Here is a 20,927-nt window from a genome sequence, read left to right as displayed (position 1 = left end):
AAAATAATTGCGCCAAAACGGTACGGAGAAAAAATAATAAACTCTCGCAATTTGGTTTTGTAATCCACACCGGGAATGAGAGTGTGACAATTATGGTAACTGTCCGCTCTCTTGTGGCGGGAATCGAGTTGAGCGCGTCGTTAGCGAATGACTTCCCCGGGCGTTGGAGCTCGTCCTCCCCGGGTGGGTACCATTAGCGCGCTCGGCGGGCACTACGGATAGTGCGATTGGTAAAAGAGCAACCTTGGGGCAACACGGGTGGTATTTTATAAAACGGTGCTTTTTGGCCTTGTCTCGTGGCAAAATGACGAGAGATCTCGTAGACGGGCTAAGAAAACATTCCTATTGCAGAAAATGTGGTTAATTTTTTAGGTTTAGGTTTAGAGGTACTATTAATTCTCAAAGGAGTGTGTTGGAGTTTTATCACCTCGAAGAAGTAACGAGACAGTTCGAAACCGTTCAAAAATGAGAGGCAATTTTACCAACAATTTTAGAGCCTTTACTATTCTATTCAATAAAACGATTTGCCGAAGGGCAACCTTTTACTCCCTGTACTTCCTTCACCGTACGTCCTTCCCCAAAGTCATTAACATCTTGTCTTCAAGTTAATCCCGAGCCGAAGTTTATACCAGACCCACCTTTTTGACTTTAAGGGCTAACTTGAATTCCTGCCAGTCGATGAGCCGGTCGTTACCGGCGATGGCAGCGAATTGTCGCTGCGCCCACTCCAGCCATTTGGCGTCGTCCTCCACCGTCAGGCGGAATTCCTCCCCCTTCTCCATCGCGACCGATGTAACCACCCGTCCCTGTACCCTGCCTCCAACTTGATCTGAGGAGCAAAACGGAATCAAATAATCAATGTAGTTTGAATGTTTATTTGAGTAGGAAAAATGATACCAGTAAAACTAAATACATTACTACGGTTCTGTTTTGTTTTGTGTTTCATTAACTAATTGAGAATCGAACAAAACAGTTTTCCCAGGTGCCCCCCCCCCCCAAAAAAACTTTTTTATGTGTCTTGACGCAATCGGCAAAATAACCCATAGCTTGCCTGCTCTGATACATTAAATAGCCGTGTACACAATTCATTGTGTTTGCAGGGGCAGGCAAACTTTGTGTTATTTGGCTGACGTCACAGAGAGAACGGTTTTTCTTTGTGGACGGGAAACAAGGAAAGAGTTTGTTCCGTCCCAGTTTTCCGTACAAATTCTTGATACGCACACAAACCCTCAAATCGTTGTATCTTACGTATTCATCACTGTTTGTGAACCATTTGTACCATTCTATTTCTATTTCTGTAAACCTTTAAGTTTACACCAGGAAACAAACCATCGCTCCAACTTTTGTAACGATCCCATTACTCATGAATACAATATAAACATATATTGGTAATGGGATTATTTTGGGCATTGCGCAGGTGTGCTTGAAGTAAGTGCGCCATTTGAGGCACCTTGGTGCCTTCAAAAACAGCTGCTGAAAGCAGCATCAACGACAGAGGCATCTCGTTATTTTATGCATATGCCTATTGATTACGACATCCTGCACCGGAATCAAAGTGAACTAGGAAAACTTGAGGAATCACAACACCTTTTAAATCAGATCACGACTGCATATCTTACCTCGCTAACAACACTTACGACACTTGTGCATTTCCATCTGTAAATGTTGCATATTTCTCATCAGGTAACAGATTGAAAATCCAGAGATAATTCGTAAAGTCAAACTGCCTCAGAATTCATACTTCTGCAGCATAATGGTGCTGAATTTACACATGACAACTCTGACTTATTATTTTAACATAAAACATTCCGTCGTTTCTACCAACTCTTTAACCACACATAATTATATGGGGAAACCAGTGTGCAAAAACCTTGTGTCTGACAGCTACGTCATATTCTGCCCTTTATTACCAACAATAAAACCACCAGCTGTTACCAAATCGAACTATAATGTGGTTTTTGTTGTCTATGACATGCTTGCGATAGTACAGAAGGCAAACAATAAAACTGGTGGTAAAATGTTGCACTTATCCTTCAATAACCTACCAGCAGAACTCCCTAGGTCAGACAGAGAGATGCAATGATTTTTTACAAGCTAAACAAAGTTTATTGCATTCTTCCGTCGTATAATTTATAGCAGTTACTTTTTGTTGTTGTTGTTGTTGTTGTTTTTCTTTTGGCTCGCGATGGGGGTTCACAAATATTTCAGAGGGAAAGAAAGTGAATCCATACACTTAGGAAATATTTACAGGGTTCCTCCTTAAGATTGTCCGAGTATACTAAGATCACATGAATCCATACGCTGAATTTACTCGACCGAAATTTCACCAATGATTGTGAAATTCTTTTTGATTTGGCATACAATGTAGTTCTCAAAACGCAAAGGGAAAATTAGTTGAACGATTTTTTGGATCGCAAAGCTTAAATCACAATTCACAAATTCTACCTCCATTTTTGGCATGTGGTAACTCTCGGCTGAAGTGCCTTTCGTTGGAACGCAGGAAATCTAGGGTTAAAACCAAAATCAATCTCCACACGTGGTCGGGGTTAAATAAGGATTTACCAGAAATAACTGTGGCACATCAGCGCCTGGTGCAGAGATTTCCCGCCAGCCCAGGGACATGTAAGCTCTTTAAGGTCGCCGCCACAAGGACAGTCAGACAAATTGACGGAGAGCAAAACTCATAAACAAAATTATTCGATATGAGAAAGCCAGTAATTGCGTCGATATTTTAATGTCTGCTGTTGGGTTTCTAACTGTGTTGGAATGTTTTGCCAACATGACGAAATGTCACTCACAATTTGCTCTGGTATCCCAATGATATTAGTCATCATAATAAAAAGAAACAAATCTTGAACCACTTATGTCGGTCAGCCAAGCGGAAACGCCCTCAATAAGGCGAACGAATATGACCTGCCATTTCCCGGTGATACAAGTTTTCAGCAACCCTTCTAATGGTTCATCGTGCCAGATGCCAAGACGACAAACTTGATAAACTCAAAAAGTATGGTTGGTTTCCTGACCATATGGCGAATGTAAAACGATACGAGTTCTCTTATCTTTGGATCTATGTGTCTTTCTCCAGCCCGACGCGGTGGTGACGAACGCGCACCTTGGCCACGCACAACGAGCGAGAGTTCTGGCACTTGGGCTTGGGGGAGTTGTCAACACTCTCACAGGGCACTCTCCCCGGTGGGACATTATCTGTCTGACAACCCAACTCTTTGCATCCCCAGTCCCTGTGACGAAGTCACCGAGCCGTGACAAGAAACCAACGCGTACTGATTGAGTTTACCTTTAATTGGTTCGCGTTTACGCACACGGGGTTGTCCAAAATAATAATATTTGGCTATTAATAATCGCGAGATGTCCACCCAGGCCCACCGATGACGTGAAGCATAAACATGTACATCACCTGGTGGGTTCATTGTATACACGAAGTGTGCCTAGGCTGGTAATCCAAGTAATAACTGTATAATAACAGACCACTCGATGACAGCCGATGGCGCGAATGCACACACATTGGGGCCGTAATAAAAACAATTGCCTTGTGCTAAAACGGGCCCTGATTTCACGACTGCTTTTATACGAGGTCCTGAACTTTGGTTGTGCTGGGACATTTAAGCGGGCATCATGTATCAGAGTCGTCAACAGCACCTTTGCAGTCCAGATTTTTTCCAACAAATTTTAGTTTGCAACCAGAAATCTTTTGATACGCAAGCTTGAAATAATTATTGTCAGTTTAGTCAAATATAAAACCAAATTAAGTCTTTCAGGTCAAACAAATCTGGAATACGTGAAAAATTAATATGCGTCTTTCTATTTCTGGAAGGAATGGCATGAAAGGAAAAACAACGTCTTGACCGTAATTGGAAGAGAAGTTTTGGTAGCCTACACAAAAGTGTAAAGTTAAAAGTGAGGGGGAAATAAACATTTTCAAAGTTGAAGTTGAACAAAGAAATTGACTGGAGCGCAGGGTTTGAAACTGCGACCTTCGGATTGCCTTTCCGGTGCTCTACCAACTGAGCTATCCAGCCCTATGTTTGCCGGCTTCGGTTCCCCAATTGGTCAATATCTGTGTTCAAGGGGCGCTAGTCAGAAGCTTTAAATCTGCATAGGCCTATGCCATGTAGCCAGGGATCACGCCCGAAGTCACGAAGCTATTTCCCGGTTTTGCAGCACTGCTAATGTTGCTAATCATTTGCCTTTTGCGACATTAATGTTGAAAGCCAAAGTGTACTCTAAGGTGTTAAATTTGTTACATTTCATAACACCATCTCGATGCGCGGGGCCAAAAGATAGAAAGCCATCACACGTGTTTCCTCGTGTAATAACTATCATGTGCCGGAAGGACTGGACTACATGATACAGGTTCCAGGATCCATGACCGAGTTTAAGGACATTACCCAGGCAGGTTTGTTTTTCTTATTGTAAAAAGAAATGCGCCATCTGGTTGTAATTGCTCATCCAATCGGCTCTGCCTGATTTGTTCATCAGATTCTCACACCAAAGGTTTGGGGAAAACAACATTTGACCTACTTAGATTTCATGTTGTCGCCTTAAAATAAATAACCCATTTACAGCAAACACCTGAAGCAATAAAAAAGAGGAATCTGAGCAGGTCATTATGAGGGGTGTCGTTTGCTCGTTTAAAAAGTTACTTTATCAACAACACCATTACAACTATTTCTCCCTAAGTCGATGTACAGGGTGGTGCAAAAAGAAGGAAACCCACTTTGGACAGGACTTTTAACCTACAATCCTGGCCAAATCTCGCTGGGCCTCCCACCCCCCGGCCCCCGTTCAATGTTGTCTCTCATTGAGCGGTGTGTGCTCCATCAGCTGGAGAGAACAACATTGACCGGGGGAGCGGGGGAGCGGGGGAGCGGGGGAGTGGGTGACCGTGGCAGGCTCAGGAAGTGTCCCAACCATTTTGGCCGGGATTGTAGGCCTACTGACTTAACTTATTTGAACTCTGTATGTATAATGTAGTGTAGTATAGCTCTGTAACCATACATGGTAAAAAAACTTTTAAAAAATCGCAAGAGTAGCGTTATTATGCGTATTTGAAACACAAGTCACCAAAATCACTGTTGTCCACGTGTATTAGTGTGGTGTAGTGTTTTTTTGTCTTCAAATCAAGCTCCGGAGTTCAGTCAAGCGAATGGAATAAAGCCGTCCGTGTGGACAAACAGGTTTGACACTTGACACTTTTAAAAATTACCATATCTCAGAGACTAAATATGCATTCGTAATCATTTTTTTCGTCACTTATGTTTAAAGATCAATATTTTAATACCAATAAGTTGAAGTTTTGAAATTTGCTCAACAAATAGGTGAAAATTGCATTCAAAAGTAGGTTTCTTTCTTTTTGCTTCACCCTGTATATTGGGTAATACCATCCCTGTACCAATGCGGCACTGGCTCGGGCGAGATTCGAACCATTGGCGGTCGGGTTTGGCTCCAGAGGGCGGCTTAGCTATCAAGAGGGTGGTTGAGCAGGCATGCGCTAGTTTTCACCTTTTTTGCGATCCAAGGAGAGAGATTTTACCCCCGAGACCCGCCACTGCGAAGCCATGCAAGACGTTTTGCTTGCTGATGCCGACGATTTTATTTAGAATGAAAACAACATCACTTTTTTCAATTACATTAGCGTCTGACACAAAATAAAGGTCCAGCTGTTAAAATTTCATGTGCTGTTTTCTATAGAGACATTGTACCTTATGTAAGGTAAACAGCAGGTACAAAAAGACGCAGAGGTGTTGAAAGACTGTGATTAACTCATCGCACTCATTCAATTAAAAGGCGATATTAGCACTAATTGCCAAACACAAAAGCCGAATAACCCGACAAACGCTTCGTGCCTTCTCCCTGATCAGTATCGAGCACATTTACCATAATTACGCGCTTCATTAACGACTTGAAAGGGCTTCGTGGTTTCATGATGCTGTCCGTCTCACCGTATTATAAAAGCATCCGGGCATTTCGTTAATGACCCAAGGACGCTAAATAGTTAGAATCGATTCAAGCCGCAGATGGACACTTTGCAAGAAACGCTACGGTCCCGTGGGGATATCAGACTTGAACCACGGCCAGAAAAAAATGTTCGACCTAAATTCATGTTATTTTCATTATCGGGTAACTTCAAGTAGGTTTATCACGAATGAAGCCGTGTAGACTGTTGGAAGATGTGCAGATAATGAACGGTGCATTAAAACAAGCGATCAGCACTGTACAAGTATGTTTGTTTGGGCTTCCTTTATTAGATAAACTGATGACAGGCAATAATATTCACGAGACGGTGTTTTTTTTACGATCGGAGAGGTCATTTGGCGCAAAAATAATTGTATTCCTCCGTATAATGAGCAAATCGAACTCTGGGAAATACTAGCCACATTGCCCATACTTAAACACAATGGAAAAATATCTTTGGAAAGGCTGTGATTGGGTTATATGAATTGGTACTGGTCCAAGCGTTTAGGTTAGAGTGAGGGTGCTAAATTCATCTTGGCCAATGATTTTCCACGTGTATCACGGGCGAAACGCTAGAAAGAGAAGGCCTATTTAATGAGAAATAGGCATTGGCATTGGAAGAAATGAGAATTTCACAATATAATACAGGGTGAGTCAAAAAGAAAGTGGGATGGATTAATGATTTTGTTACTTAAAAAGCAAAACAACTTCACGAATGAAGTATGTCTTAAAAGAGCATGCTCTTCCACTCATCTGAAAAACAGGGATTACTGAAATTGATCCAGATTATTATGGTTATGCATGTTTTACAAAAAGAACCTTTTTAAATAGCTGTCTATTGAATGCCATTATGAGTGAGAATTACAGATTACACACACGTATTCAAATACAAATGGATTTTAATCATTTGAGTCAAGACTTAAACATTATTGTTACTGTCAGAGTTTGTGTTTTGAATATGAGGAACGAGTCCACTCTTTTTTTCTGGAATATTGATGTTGATTTTTGTCTGTTTTCCTTTGCAGATTTTTCGTTCATTCATGGACGTGGGAAAACGTTCATGTTTCATTGTATGTATTTTATGGGTATCTATCAGTTCGTATAACGGTAAATGATCAGTTGTGTACTGCTGAATTTTGTGATCATTCTATTAAAATGGTCGTAACTTGGGAATAAAGCATGCAAAGTAATTGATATTTACACAGTTACAAGTCAATAACATTTACTTTATCCATATGTTATTTTCATGAAATAGAGCGAGCCACATCTTTCTTTTTTTAATTGTAGTGCATACAACAACCTAGTTTTCAATCAGTATTTATTGTTCTGCGTTATTTGTTGGTTGTGCGAGCCTTTATAACTCTGTTGACGTATGTTGTATGTTTGACTCTTTTCATGTTCCATGAGAAACGTAGTTTGTGGCGACAAGGAAGAAAATGTGACACTTGAGTTGAACATACAAGGTAGTCACCCTAAATGCCAAGTTGCATTTCACTATTCAGAGGTCTCTTTAGCCTTTACCCTCGTATAAATAGAATAATATTTCCATGATAAATAATTGGAGGAGTGTCGGGTGATGAGCAAGACCAGTTCAATAAAATATCGATACTATACTCGACACTAACCTCCAAGGAGGAGTCAAAAGACGCCAAGACGACTATACATCTGCAAATGTGATCGCAAGGATTTCAAACATGAACTACACTCAGTGAACCATAAGCACACGCCACAATATTCAATTTGTCACGGTTTCATTCACATAGACAATCATATAAATCATAATGTTGTTCAGCAATAAGTACACTTCAATGTGTGTCTCTACACCTCCCAATATCGGTTTGATTACGTTTTTTTAAGAAGACGGTGGGGACGTCAGTCCACACTGGGAGAGGGAGCAATAAATTGATACTAGCTGGTAAAAAAACCCAGACATTTGATGTTTTTGTTTTGTGACATGTCATATTTTTACGACCGCCGACAACATCAAGGCGTTCGTGAAAAGCCCCCTTCTCAGCTCCAAATCTACATAACTTCGCCATGTAACAGCGTTGTTACTTCTTCCGCCATTGTGGAAGCAGAAAATACGGAGGACGTTGACTCACGGTGTCTGACCCCTAAGATAAGACTCAACTCTCACCTATTGTGATCCACTCGTGGTTAGTCAAGAATCAGACAGATACTCCTTTATTAGCTCTTCAAATATTTTATAGCAAACTAAACAAGATTGTCTATAGACCTGCGAGAGTTCATTAGTCTCTTGTCCTTCGAAAGAGACGTACTGGGCCCGGCCAGGTAAGAGGGGCAGCCGGTTAGGGACAATTATCTGACTTCGGAGGATGAAGCAATTACGCTCTGAATTGCAACATAACACGGGATCTCGTCTCCTCTGCGCGCCTTAAGTCATTCAGAAATAATTGAGATCCCAAGGAGCGATTAGAGACTATGCTATGATTCCTTAAAGAATTCTTGCACCGAGCCCCTTAAACATCTCCATTAACTCCAATCATCCGGTCTTGCCAAATCGGAATTGGATTCGTTGAGATTTTAAAAATTCATGTACCGCATAGAAAGACTAGTGAGTGACCGTCCAGGTGCACTTTTGGCCAATTGATTGAGTGTCATTACTGTAGGCTTGTGTTTACCGAAAGTTGATATTGAAGTTTTCCATCTGAATTCATTGATTTATGCTGATGTGATAACCAAGTAGAATATCAAATATGCTTGACTTCTTATACAATGTCTCGTGCGTCATAATAACAATTGGCGTCATTAACGAGACTGTTAACGGTCCGTTGAATGATAAAAATATCTTGAACGCGCTGGAAATGTTTCAAATGTAATGATGGTGTTTTTGAGTAACGACCGAAACGCATTGAAACGCTGTTTCTTTGCCCATGTTCAGCAGCGAACTTTTAAAAAAATGCGAAATATAGTCTAAGATGTAAGACTTCTCAAAAACCAAGAAAAACCTTTGCACCCACGAAAGTGAGGCCTTTCCCAAGCCTCGGCCTTGTTCCAGTGACACTTTTGGTCCTCGATTAATACAGAAGGCTTTCATCGCGAAATTAATTGAAAATACTCTCCAAGATTTAATATCCAAAACAGAACCTGGACCTTTTTGGGGGGGGGGGCCTGGATTCCCTTTGGTCAGGGGCCTAACATCTCCTGAATCAAAAGCTGGGATGAAGCAGATGTTCGAAAAACTCAAGGGAAAACAATTTAATTCGGTTTGATGTCAACTAATGACGTCATGCATAAATGTCATCAATACTGATCGTTGATTGGCGCTCTCGTCAGTCCATTTAGGCTCGCCCACGATCTTTGGCGTTTTCGTACAAGCCTCAAAAATGCAAATTAAGTTGAAGTTCGCAATTCAAATTCATTCATTCTGCTGGTTTAGTTTTTCCAAATTGGGTCATACTCTTTTTACTTGCATCGATACAACCCTGGCTTAAAAAGAGCGTGCTTGGTGTGGTTCGTTTATCGTTGTGTTGGTTGTTACGAAATTGTACACAGATTACATTGTTTTGACTCACAACCGAAGAACAGGAAGCGTGGGCTCTTATGGAATCGGGGTCTCAATTAGTGTTAGTGGCTGGCTTACATAGGTTTACACACTTTGTAGCGATCAAACATGACAGTTCTTATTCACTGTCTGTTTCAAGTGAAATAGGAGATCAAGATATATGGTTGCATCAAACGGTCCGATTCTCTCTTCGAAATGTACACAGTACACTGCCGACTTGTGGCCTTTTCAAAATGCCGCAGTTACCATCTCTCTGTGTACAATTTGGGATGAGACTTAAGGAAATCATTTTTATTTGACGAGAGGCGAAATGAGTGATGAGTTGAAATCGGGAGGACAGATCCAAATAAACACGCGGCATTCCGGCACGGACCCACTCACGGGATAATAGGCCAAGCACCCGGTCGACGTGCAGTGATCCGCGGTAATTTAGGTCCGTCTGAAGGCAAAACCTCCCAGTAGCGTTTGCCGAATCGGCGCGTGCAGACTCTGAGGTGACTTTTCTGAATTAAAATGAAACGACAACCTACAGAGACATATAAAGAGGCAAACTATCTCGATGAAAACGGGAAATATATATAAATATATATACATAATTTTTTTGGAACGTGAAAACAAAGTTTGTCACGAAGGGTATGCACTTGTAAAAACCCTCCGCAGTAGCGTGTCCAGCAGGGGGTGGGGGTAAGATGGGCAACTCACCCTCTCCATTGGCGGCATTTTGACAATTTAATTTGTAAACTGATTTATTTTTTTTACCAGGAAATGTAAGAGCCAGCACCTCTTGCCCGCTTCTATTCGCAATACTTTCCCCACTTTTCAACATTTTTACGAACGGTAGAAAGAGTCTTTTTTATGAAAAATTACCTGATTGATTACCCCCCTTAACAATATGCTAGCAATATCTTAGCAATTAAGGAACCTCAACGATATCAACTATGAGTTAACTTTCCTGTTTATGATCATCTTTGTCTGAACGATACTTCTTACACAGACGGACAAAAATAACAATAATTGTCCGCTTACACAGACGGACAAAAATAACAATAATTGTCCGCGGACTGCAGGGGAAAATCAAATGAATCAAATATTGCGTCTCTGGCGACCAAATATTGCCATTTAACACCTGCTACCGAAAAAAATTATTTGTTTGTGCTTCGTCAGAAAGTAGAGGTCAGTTGCCACTAGAGGTGCTATCCTTGCACTCAGTCGGCCAGTTACAAAGTCTCCCGGGTGACATTTATAGCAAGCATAACACAATCACTGAGAAATGTATTTATGTGAGTGCCAATTATATATTCCACTTGTGTGACCTTATCCTTTTGCTGTGTGAACTGAACGCTATTGCATGATGTGCGTATAGGGCTCATGCTGTAGGTCGAAATTCTTACGTGACTTTAATGCAGGTGTTTATAAAGAAAGAGTCCCTGTTTGTTTCGTGCAACCATGTTCGCAGTTATCCTTTCTTCAACGGACGGTTTTAACATTTTGATTAAAATGACAACATCGTCATGCATGTTTGCAGTACCAGATAAAACTGAATAAATAAAAACGAAGTCATGTAACACTTTTCTACGATCACGAAAAGCAGTGATTGGAGGTAACACCAGCACGAAAATAACGAGTTAACCATGGTAAACAAAGGTAGGATACCCTAACCCACAGGTAGAATAACGTAACCAAAGGTAGGATAACGTAAGTCAAAGGTAGGATAACGTAACGCAAAGGTAGGATAACATAACGCAAAGGTAGGTTAACGCAACCCAAAGATAGGATAACGTAACTCAAAGGTAGGTTAACGCAACCGGAAGGTAGAAAAACGTAACCCAAAGGTATGATAACGTAACTCAAAGGTAGGATAACATAACGCAAAGGTAGAATAACGTAACCCAAAGGTAGGATACTGTAACTCAAAGGTAGGATAACGTAACCCAAAGGTAAAGGATAACGTAACTCAAAAGTATGATAACGTAACTCAAAGGTAGGATAACGTAAATCAAAGGTAAAGGATAACGTAACTCAAAAGTATGATAACGTAACTCAAAAGTATGATAACGTAACTCAAAGGTAGGATAACGTAACTCAAAGGTAGGATAACGTAAATTAAAGGTAGGATAACGTTACTATATAGTCGATTTAAAATCTTAATAAAATAAACGAGGCCACTCCAATATAATTTTGTGGTTAAATCATTTTAAGTATCTGACATTAATTTGACAGAATCGATGTTGCCAGCCCCCCAAAAAGAGAAATACATGTATATTAAAATACAAAATTGTGTCGTTGAAGACACCACCAAATCAAAGCTGAGTGACAGGACAGGCTATAGGTGAAACTAACGATAGACCTGATTCATTCACTCACTCACTCAGGCAAACAGGCGATTAACACGGTAGACCGACCCTCGGAATATACGATTCATTACGGGACACTCAGGTCATCCGAATGATGTTCCGGATTAGTGGGTCCGGGGTAGAGGGGCAGGCAAAGGGGGGAGGCATATGAAAGACTGATTTTCACTAAGTCACGATGTTCGACAAGGCTCAGCAACCATCTCTCATCATAATCAGTTACGCGAGCGTATAGGGCCATCGCTAGCGCTCCGGCACTAAGCTGGATTTTCACACTCTCCATATTGCCAGCAGGACATAATGTGAGGTCGAGTAATCAAGTTGCAGACCAGGTTTTGTTTTAATTGACGAAATAGTCTAACTCCATCCATCTAAGGGAGATGCTCGACTCTTACCGAAATGTCTCGGAGTTTGAGATTGTTGGTTTAACGAGCTCTTCTTATAGACTCGTAGACAGGCAGAACGACAGTGACAATTGACATTTCAAAAATTAGACTACCGACCTTTTGGAATGGCACTGACTTTGACAAATCAAATGACTGACAGCTCTCACATATCCCTTGTGTGAATATATTATTATTATTACACAAGCGTACGTAGAGTTGCCTACATTCTCTGGTTACAGGTTTTTTTTAAATAGGCTGTGCTCATACCCGTCTGCTCATACCTATATTTTGCAATGTTCTGCCAGGACCCACGGGATATCATTTTCAGCAAACCAGCTGAAAAAAGGCAAATATCTCATTCGAAAATTGATAATTCACCTGTATTTGTGGAACAACACTACAATCAATGCGGTGTCAGATTAACACCATGTAGCATAACGGTATAGACCTAGGAACACATGTTTATTAGATATACGACATGCGGAATAATACATATGGGACACTAGTACCAAACACAGGTGAATGAACTAATAAAAGCGATGACGCTAAACGGAAAAAAGGCTACGGTAGGTAAACAAGGTTTCAGTTAAATTAAAGTTTAAGCTGAATGATACTTTAAACCAGCCAATGTGGGAACAATACGGAAAAAGTATGATCAGCTAAACAATGCGATTGTGGAGTGGTGAAAGGTGTTTGATCATCTTCTGTGTCTATTCAATTGGTGGAGAAATTAAATTAAATATGACAATGAGGGTTATGAGATTGTTGATATCTTTCTTGGGGAGAGGTTGAATGAGTTATCTGATTTGCAGTTAGTTGCCAGGCGTGATAAGACCTTGGCTACTATCTCGATGCTAGTAAAACTGCGACTTTTATCACCCTGTATCAACAATCTAGTTTACTTGGTACATGGAGACGCATTTAACGCGCAAACACCCAATCATACAACTGGTTTCTGGTACATTAAGGTTGTCGTGTGTCTGCAGAGTGTCCCACTTCCACAAATGCATGTTTATGAGGCTTGTGTGTTATTGTCTATTTGATCGCGCTGCCCAAATAACTGTATGTGATCTGTGGCCATTGATCGGTCACGTCGCCATGAGCGCTTGAATTTACGCATCACTAACGACTCGCAACAATGCTAAAGAGCCGGGTTAATTAACCGTGACTTTCTTTCTCTCTTTTTTTTTTTGGATGACACCAAATTGTTTCTGAATGTCGATTACCAAATTGCTAGTTGTAACAGCGTTCAACATCGATAACACAGATGTTTCAGATGACACAACTCTTCCCACTTTCAGCTTTGTTCTCTTTGTTTTCAAGGACTCGTTTTGGGTTTGGATTTGTCGAATCGAGGGTTTTTACCAAGCTTCGGCTCAGTCTTCGACTTCGGCAGCAAGCTCCATCTTCGCGATTTTGATCGCACATCGCACATTGCGGTTCAGTATAGGTCAATTTTCTGCTTAAAAACATCACCCAGCCCTTGCATTTTATTTGCACAATATGATGCTGTTCCTGGAGATCAATTTACGGGAGTGTGTGGCCTAGTGGTTAGGGTTCGTGACTCATGATCAGAGGGTCCGGCAGAGGGTCCGAGGTTCGAATCCAGCTGCTGGTCATATGTTGTGTCCTTGGGCAAGCCACTTCACCCCCACTTGCCCCTCTCCACCCAGGAGTATAAATGGGTACCGGCATTAGCTGGGGAGTAACCTGCGATGGACTAGCATCCCATCCAGGGGGGACTAGAAATATTCTCAGTCGTTTCATGCTACTGAAACCGGAGATAAACGCCGGCCTGATGAGCCACATTGGCTCGCGACAGACTTTACTTTCATCAATGAAAAGCTGGAGACTCAGCCGAAACTTAAAAAAAAAATGCCCGTAATCATGCTATTATTTTTTTTCTTCTATATTCTACGCATGTACGAATCTTATCATGGCGCTATGATTAGATTTAACAAGTACCTTGACGACTGACTTTCAAGAAAGTTACTGAAATTGAGAAACCACAGTTTGGATAGTACGGATCAATTTGTGAAAGAACATAAACCTATAACCTTAATATCATCAGTTCGGGGTTGTTACTTTACGAGAATGTAACTTTTACTTGGTTTAAATTAACAGAACAACCATTTCAAAGTTTGGTTTCTGTTTTCAAGTTGCGACACTCTGCTACTTCACTAGAAACACAACTTTATCTTGACGGTCAACTCCTACACGCAGTATCGTCGCAAAAAATACAATCACGTATCGTCAAAAAGAACATCATGACAACCAGGATAAACACAATATTTCTTTCCTTTGGCCTTTCCCCTCCTCTAAACCAAACCCTGGCTACCCCGATTCCAACCATCACTTACGTCTTTTCTCCAAAATTCATGTTGTGATTGTAACAACTGCACGATAACGGCGTTAAAAATAAGAAATAGCAGCAATTCATTGTGCATAGAGTAAACAAGCTTCTATACTCGCGAATATATTCATTACCATTCCGCATCAGAAGAATTGAGATAGATTAACCTACGCATGTCATTAAACCAGTACATGCAATTTCCAAAAAAAAAAATACATGTCAGAGACCTACCCGGTGTAGCGATGAGCAGAGAGGATTAAGTAGTTCACAGGTAGGTCACTACAAGCAATCAGGCCGGCTTAAAGACATGTTGGTCCTTTCGGAGCGCCTTTGACAACGTGACAGAAATCTTCTCCGAGGCGAACAAGATATGTACACACGAGATGAATAAAAACTCCGCACTGACTCGCTGACTGCGTGCGTGCGTGTGGCGGTACACGGCTCAAATGTGATGTCATCATCTGCCGCACAAGGCAGATCAGGCGTTACAGATCCCGCCGAACAAAACCCATGGGAGTTGAGGTATAGCTAAGACAATGACGTATGTTCCTGCCCACCCATGATTGGTCACAAGTGGAAGCCAACTTCGCCTGTGTCAAGCATGGCCGTCGTTTTTGCTCCAACAGCCTGCGTCAAATTATTCGGTGGGTTTTGCAACAGAACACACTCCGTCAGTGCTGCGCTTACAACTGTATCAGTTCTGTCATTTACCACATTGCGCAGTCGTGGCGCCGAGCCGAGGTAAATTTCACATGCAAATTGATTTTATGCAAAACGCGTGCCTAATCACTGCTCAATACGTGTGCATTACGAAAATGTCACAGCCACACAATCTGACAATCGACTCTTACCAGCTTTTTGAATTAAAAAAAATGAACTCGTACTTTCTCTTCGTATGTTGAATTATCGATAGCTTGAGAAATCTTGACTTTTTGCTCTGTAAACCATAAGAAAATGACTATTGTTCATTTCTTTCCAAATAGCTGCAGAGATTATACCATTTGTGACGTCATGACCGGAGGTGAACTGCAGTATGTTTTTTCAGAGTACAATTGACACCGCAAACGTCAACATTTTATATGCACCGGTACATTGTTATAATAAGATGTTTAGGGGAGCAGTTTCCTTTCTCCTGCGACAGTCGGCGTCACGTGGCATAACAAGCAATGTTCATATCAGGCACAAGGTAAACATGGGATGTAGCCTGCGGTCTCCCTGAATTATAAAAAATAAACCTCTAGTGGAAAGTAAAAATCCACATCGGGTAGAACAAAACAAGTTGACTCTTGGGTTTGAAATGCATAGCCCTACGTTTGATATTCATACGATGACAACTGGGAAGAGGTCGGAGTAGGATTGGGACCGACCCAACACCCTTTACCAAACACGATGCTTCATAATTACAATGTAGTGACTAACGTGCAGCAAGTATTGGTTGAATGTACTCTCATTACGGCTATTATCACAGAAAGTCCTTGAGTGTTACGGGTATTAACCCGTAACAAACTGGTAACAAGAGTTTTGGAAGACTTTCCATTGTTCACTCTTTCTTCATAAGCAAAACTTCTCAGCGTTTTGTGTACGTTTCCAAACCAGCGTTAATCTGTGCATGATAGTCATCATTGTTACATCATGAACCGGTTGTCAGTGTCAGACAATGCATAAATATACACACCCGTGAACACACCGACCTTCATGCAGCTTCAATTAAAGTTTTGTTATCGAGTCAATCACAAGTCGTGTCGCGAATAACAAGGAACGAACATCGACACGGGGAAGCTTTTAAGTGTCACAATTCATTTGAATTTGTTTGTTACTTGACGAGATATATTGCACTTACGAAATTGCTTGTGATCGGATTGTGTAGCTTGATCACAAATCTGGTGGGGAAACAAGGGAAAAGGCGTGGGGTTACTTCATTTAAAATGTGGATTTCCCTGCGTATTTATGTGCGATACCATTACAATTATGCACTCAAACAATGTTGCAAATACAAATTATTATGTTACACATGTTTTGCTTTAAAAAAACACACACACACACATGGATGGCATGTATCTACATTTGATTCAAAACTTGTATCAACCAAATTAAAACCATCACCTTGGATGGTAAACACGCACACACACAAAAAGGCTGAACATTTCGAAAACCTCTGTCGGCAAATTTCACACAAAATCTCGTTTTGAAAATAATAATCTTGCTGTCTCCTTCGGTATATCAATGACAAACTGCCGCAGTGATTCCGGCTTTACTCTAAGACCCCATCCCCAATTGTGCGTTCTCATTGTGAAGGAATTAGTCCAACCTATATGGCGGCATCCTGCAGGCTTGGGAATTTCTTTAAAAGAAATATATTTGAGTGCTTTTCGAGTTGTATATTTTCAATATTCCATTGACATTTACACAATCGGAAGCCACTTGCATGGAAAGACTCCGATAAGATCGCGTCAAAGAAATGACAACACGTCCAATGCTGATTGCTATAAATTACCCGCCAAGAAATGTTCATGTTTATGGAGCCGGGAAAAATTGTATCAACAAATTTCTTATTGTTTTCTTAGGTCCCTCGCCCGCATGGATAAGAGATTTGGTGAGACCGTTCATAACGGTAGAGGATCGTGTAGATATGCAAGAAAGAATTGAAAATAACTTGCAAAAAAAAATTATAACGAAGAACCCGATACAGAGATAAATCACATTTTTACGTTCATCTGAATGTTATTTGGACGTTAAAAGATTATTCTAAAGTTAGCTTAGAAACAGTGTTTTATGGCCAGTGATGAATTCTTGACAATATTTCTCGTTATTCAAATTTTAACGGCTAAGTTCAAAACAAACATATTACTAATCACCAAATTAAACAGAAAACGATTCAAATGGCGAGAAAACAAAACGTCACGTGGTGTTGACCAAGCATTCAGGAGCCGGACTCAAGCAATTCAACTCAATGAACCCATTACCAACTTTCATGTAACACTCGCCTGGTATCTCTGGTTTCCCGGCCAATCACACGTCCTTCCCTGTCCATCTATATAACCCGAAGGCCAAGCACCATAAAAGGGAGGAAACGAGGCGGTACCCTAAGCATTTAAGTTGGCTGCCGAGATCAGCCGAGATCAGCCGAATGAGCCCCGTATACCTTCACGAAGATGCTAACCTGGACTTCACGGCCAGTCTCAAGTGTAGAGCTTACTGATCACGCTAAGTTATACCGTTGGTATTTCAAACCTGAGAATTAAATCTTTTATAGTAATTGACTGAACGAGTGCAACGAAAACCAAACACATAGCGCGGGGAATCGAACCCTGGCCACTAGATGTGTGGATAGGAACCTTACAGATCAGGCTAAAGAACTGATCTAATTTTTGGACGTGTAAATTAATTACTTCATGCACATGATCGAGGGTTTGCATTGCTGTAGGAAAGACATCATAACCCGCCTATAGGCTCCTGTACGTAGTTGCATTGACCATTACTGAGCTTGTCACCATGCCATCATGTAGTCTTTTTTTGTGCGTTTAAAATTCCGTATGCTTTCTGAAAAGAAATATCAAGCCAATCGGTGTTCACAACGAAAGTGTTTTCTAGTGGTCTGACTTTAAATATTGTGAAGATTTGGGGACTAGCAGCTTATGTTTGGTCCGGGAAAAGTGTTGAATCAATGACTCTCTTGGTTTTCCATCTGCCTTCGTTAAATACTTTTACTGCGTATTGCGTATTCCTTTTTTTTTGTCTCTCTATTTATATGAATGTATATGGATTTCTCGATTCAGAAGGCAAATCGTTATGATCAACTGTATGTGCTTGACGACATGCGGAGCCTGATGAACACTCGGTAGCCCTTTCATATTGACGTAAGTTTTTTCTGATATGGCTGAATAGCAAGGTGTGAATTTAGTTTCTTTTCATTGCCAAGAAAGCGGTTTTCTTAACGTCTGTCTGTTAAAAAGAAACTTAGAAAATGTGAGTGCAAAAAATTGTGACTTTTTACTCATTTTGCGCTTCGCCACGCACCAGCAATTTACGATGTGTGCAAAATCGTACGTCCAAAACAAATTGAAGGTGATTTATGAAACATGACAATCAAAAAATGACCTTTTGTGTCATCCACTTGACACAGGGATTACGTTGGCGCAATTTTACCTCAGGTGTTTGGTCATCAAGTGATTGAATACAAAATTCTGGTGTTAAGTTCGAGTTTCCGGCTCGTAAAGTCAGCAAGAGAAGATGATTTTGACCCTTGTTTAGGACCGTATATACACGTAGTTGCAAACATCAAATAAATATTAAAACAAATATCTACTTTAAGATATTTTAAATCTGCTATCTGTACATTTGAACTTCCGGCTGCTGTTATACCGCCCTCAAGGGTCATGCCAAGGGTCATGAACCAGCACAGCTTTATTGTCACGGGGAAAAAAATCAACTTGAAGGTTTTGAGATGAAGCGATCTTCGCACAATGTGGGTAAGTGTGGTTGATAGCTTAGCAAAATAGCTGTGCTGTGAGTAATGGCACAGACGGAGTCATTTGGCAGGATACCAAAGTCAAGGAGTCTTTTTTTAAGACAGGCTTCGTGCGTGCATGAACGTGATATCCAGACCAGGAATGTTTATGGAGTCAGCGCGTGTTTGATTGATTGATGTATGAGGAGGACTAACCGAGAAACGTGCGGGGCCCAACACCAACAATATTTGTCGCGGGTGGCTCTCGCAATATCCCTGACATTTGGAACTTCAACTGGCGATGGATAATCCACTTAAAGCTTCCACAAATCCCTGGGACGGTCGGGGTTGCATCAAGCTGCGTCTTAGCGAACAGGACAGCAATTCCGATGTTAAAAAGGAAGGCTGCATAAATTTCCCAGACGTGCCCTGAAGATGATCGCCAGGCAAAATAAAAATATGATTTAATGCTCCCCTGTGACATTGCTGGCGTTGAAGTCAAGAATGCTATCGTAGGGCGAAACAATTGCCACTTGGGGCGCGTCAAATTCGAGAAATTTCATTATCGAAATGTCGCGAAAACAACGGCAACTGGCTCCCCGCGCTGCCAATGCTGCGCCTTATTGCTTGAATGATATACGCAAAATTACCAAGTTCTCTAAAACTTGAAGCTTTGGGGCTGTATGGGCAGAATAGTTGGGGTTCTTGGCCAAGGGTAGGTAGCTGTGACTTCCCGCCTGCTTGCCTGCTGAGACGCGACAATTTAATTCCGCGGCATAACTTTCCCGCTAAATAGCATGGTCTTTCCTTGGGTGATCGAGATAATATCATTGCTATATTTACAGTGGGCAATTAAGTGTGGTTGGTGGTGGCTCTCACGGCGCCAAGGAACAGGTAATATCCATTTTTGATATCTGAGTGTCGTAAACAAGGTCCTTTGATGGTCAGAAAAGGTGAGAAATACCACATGTTTACGGACATATCGGAGGTGATAATGTTAGAAAGGTTTGGAGAAGAATTAATTGGAAATACTTGAGATGGCACAACATGAGATTCATAGACGGTCCTTCACAATACATACATGTAAATGAAGTCTGAACATTCAGAAAGACGACAGGGGCGTTTAATAAATCACACCCAGAATGAAGTCCAGACAACATGGCCTAATTATACGTTCATGGGATGGCCTCATTTTCAACATCATCCCTTCTGCGTCAAGCAGTACGCCCACATAAACATGATCCAGTCAAAGCACCTTGAAAACGAATCAAAGGAAAACGTAATAAATCTGTTATAACAGAAAATGCTCATCACACACCTGATTAGAAAAACAGCACATTGATTGACCTTGGCATTTTAGCAGCCTGTGCAAGTGAACCAATGTTAATAATGTTAGTTTTGGTGTTCTATTTATTAACTCCTACTACATTTAGATGTTGATAAAATAATCTATATAAATCAATAATGAGTCTGTCCTTCTTCGGCAACTCATTGTAAATATTGTATCAATGTTGCAACAATTATAAGGAGAAGGTCTGCGCAGTTCGATTTTAAGTCATTTATTCAATGTTGCAACAATTATAAGGAGATAAAAGGTCTGCGCAGTTCGATTTTAAGTCATTTATTCAATGTTGCAACAATTATAAGGAGATAAAAGGTCGACGCGGTTCGATTTCAAGTCATTTAAAGATAGCCATCGCTGCGTGGTTCTGTCCTTTAAAAACATCTAGGCAATATGTTTGGCAACTTCTCCAGAAAAAGGAATTAAAGCGACTCAAACGAAATAAACCATTAACACAATTACATATGAAGACTTTTTTATATTCGAGGTTTTTAAGTAAATCTTCTGCTGATTGACGAAATTTAATTAATGACAGAGCCTAATTTTTTA

At 40.8% G+C, this 20,927-nt stretch overlaps 1 protein-coding gene across 2 annotated transcripts in view; it reads right to left on the bottom strand.

The window, feature by feature from the left end:
• The window catches only part of LOC119729490 (NADPH oxidase 5-like), a 37,957-nt gene extending 22,676 nt beyond the window's left edge, over positions 1-15,281 (bottom strand). Inside the window, exons 1-2 of one of the 2 annotated variants that reach the window (XM_038202059.1) lie at positions 14,821-15,281; positions 639-829 (exon numbers count right to left, since the gene is read on the bottom strand). In XM_038202059.1, coding sequence (XP_038057987.1) covers positions 639-782 — 144 coding nt within the window. In that variant the 5' untranslated portion in view covers positions 783-829; positions 14,821-15,281. Of the gene's footprint in view, positions 1-638; positions 830-1,619; positions 1,816-14,820 lie in introns of those variants that run through there. The other variant, XM_038202060.1, reaches the window with a different exon arrangement.
• Positions 15,282-20,927: the final 5,646 nt, after the last annotated feature.

Source organism: Patiria miniata, unplaced genomic scaffold (genome assembly GCF_015706575.1).
Source record: "Patiria miniata isolate m_02_andy unplaced genomic scaffold, ASM1570657v1 HiC_scaffold_21, whole genome shotgun sequence".
Lineage (NCBI taxonomy): Eukaryota > Metazoa > Echinodermata > Asteroidea > Valvatida > Asterinidae > Patiria > Patiria miniata.
The sequence above is the reverse complement of the archived record's forward strand: the minus strand, read 5'-3'. Positions and strand labels throughout refer to the sequence as shown.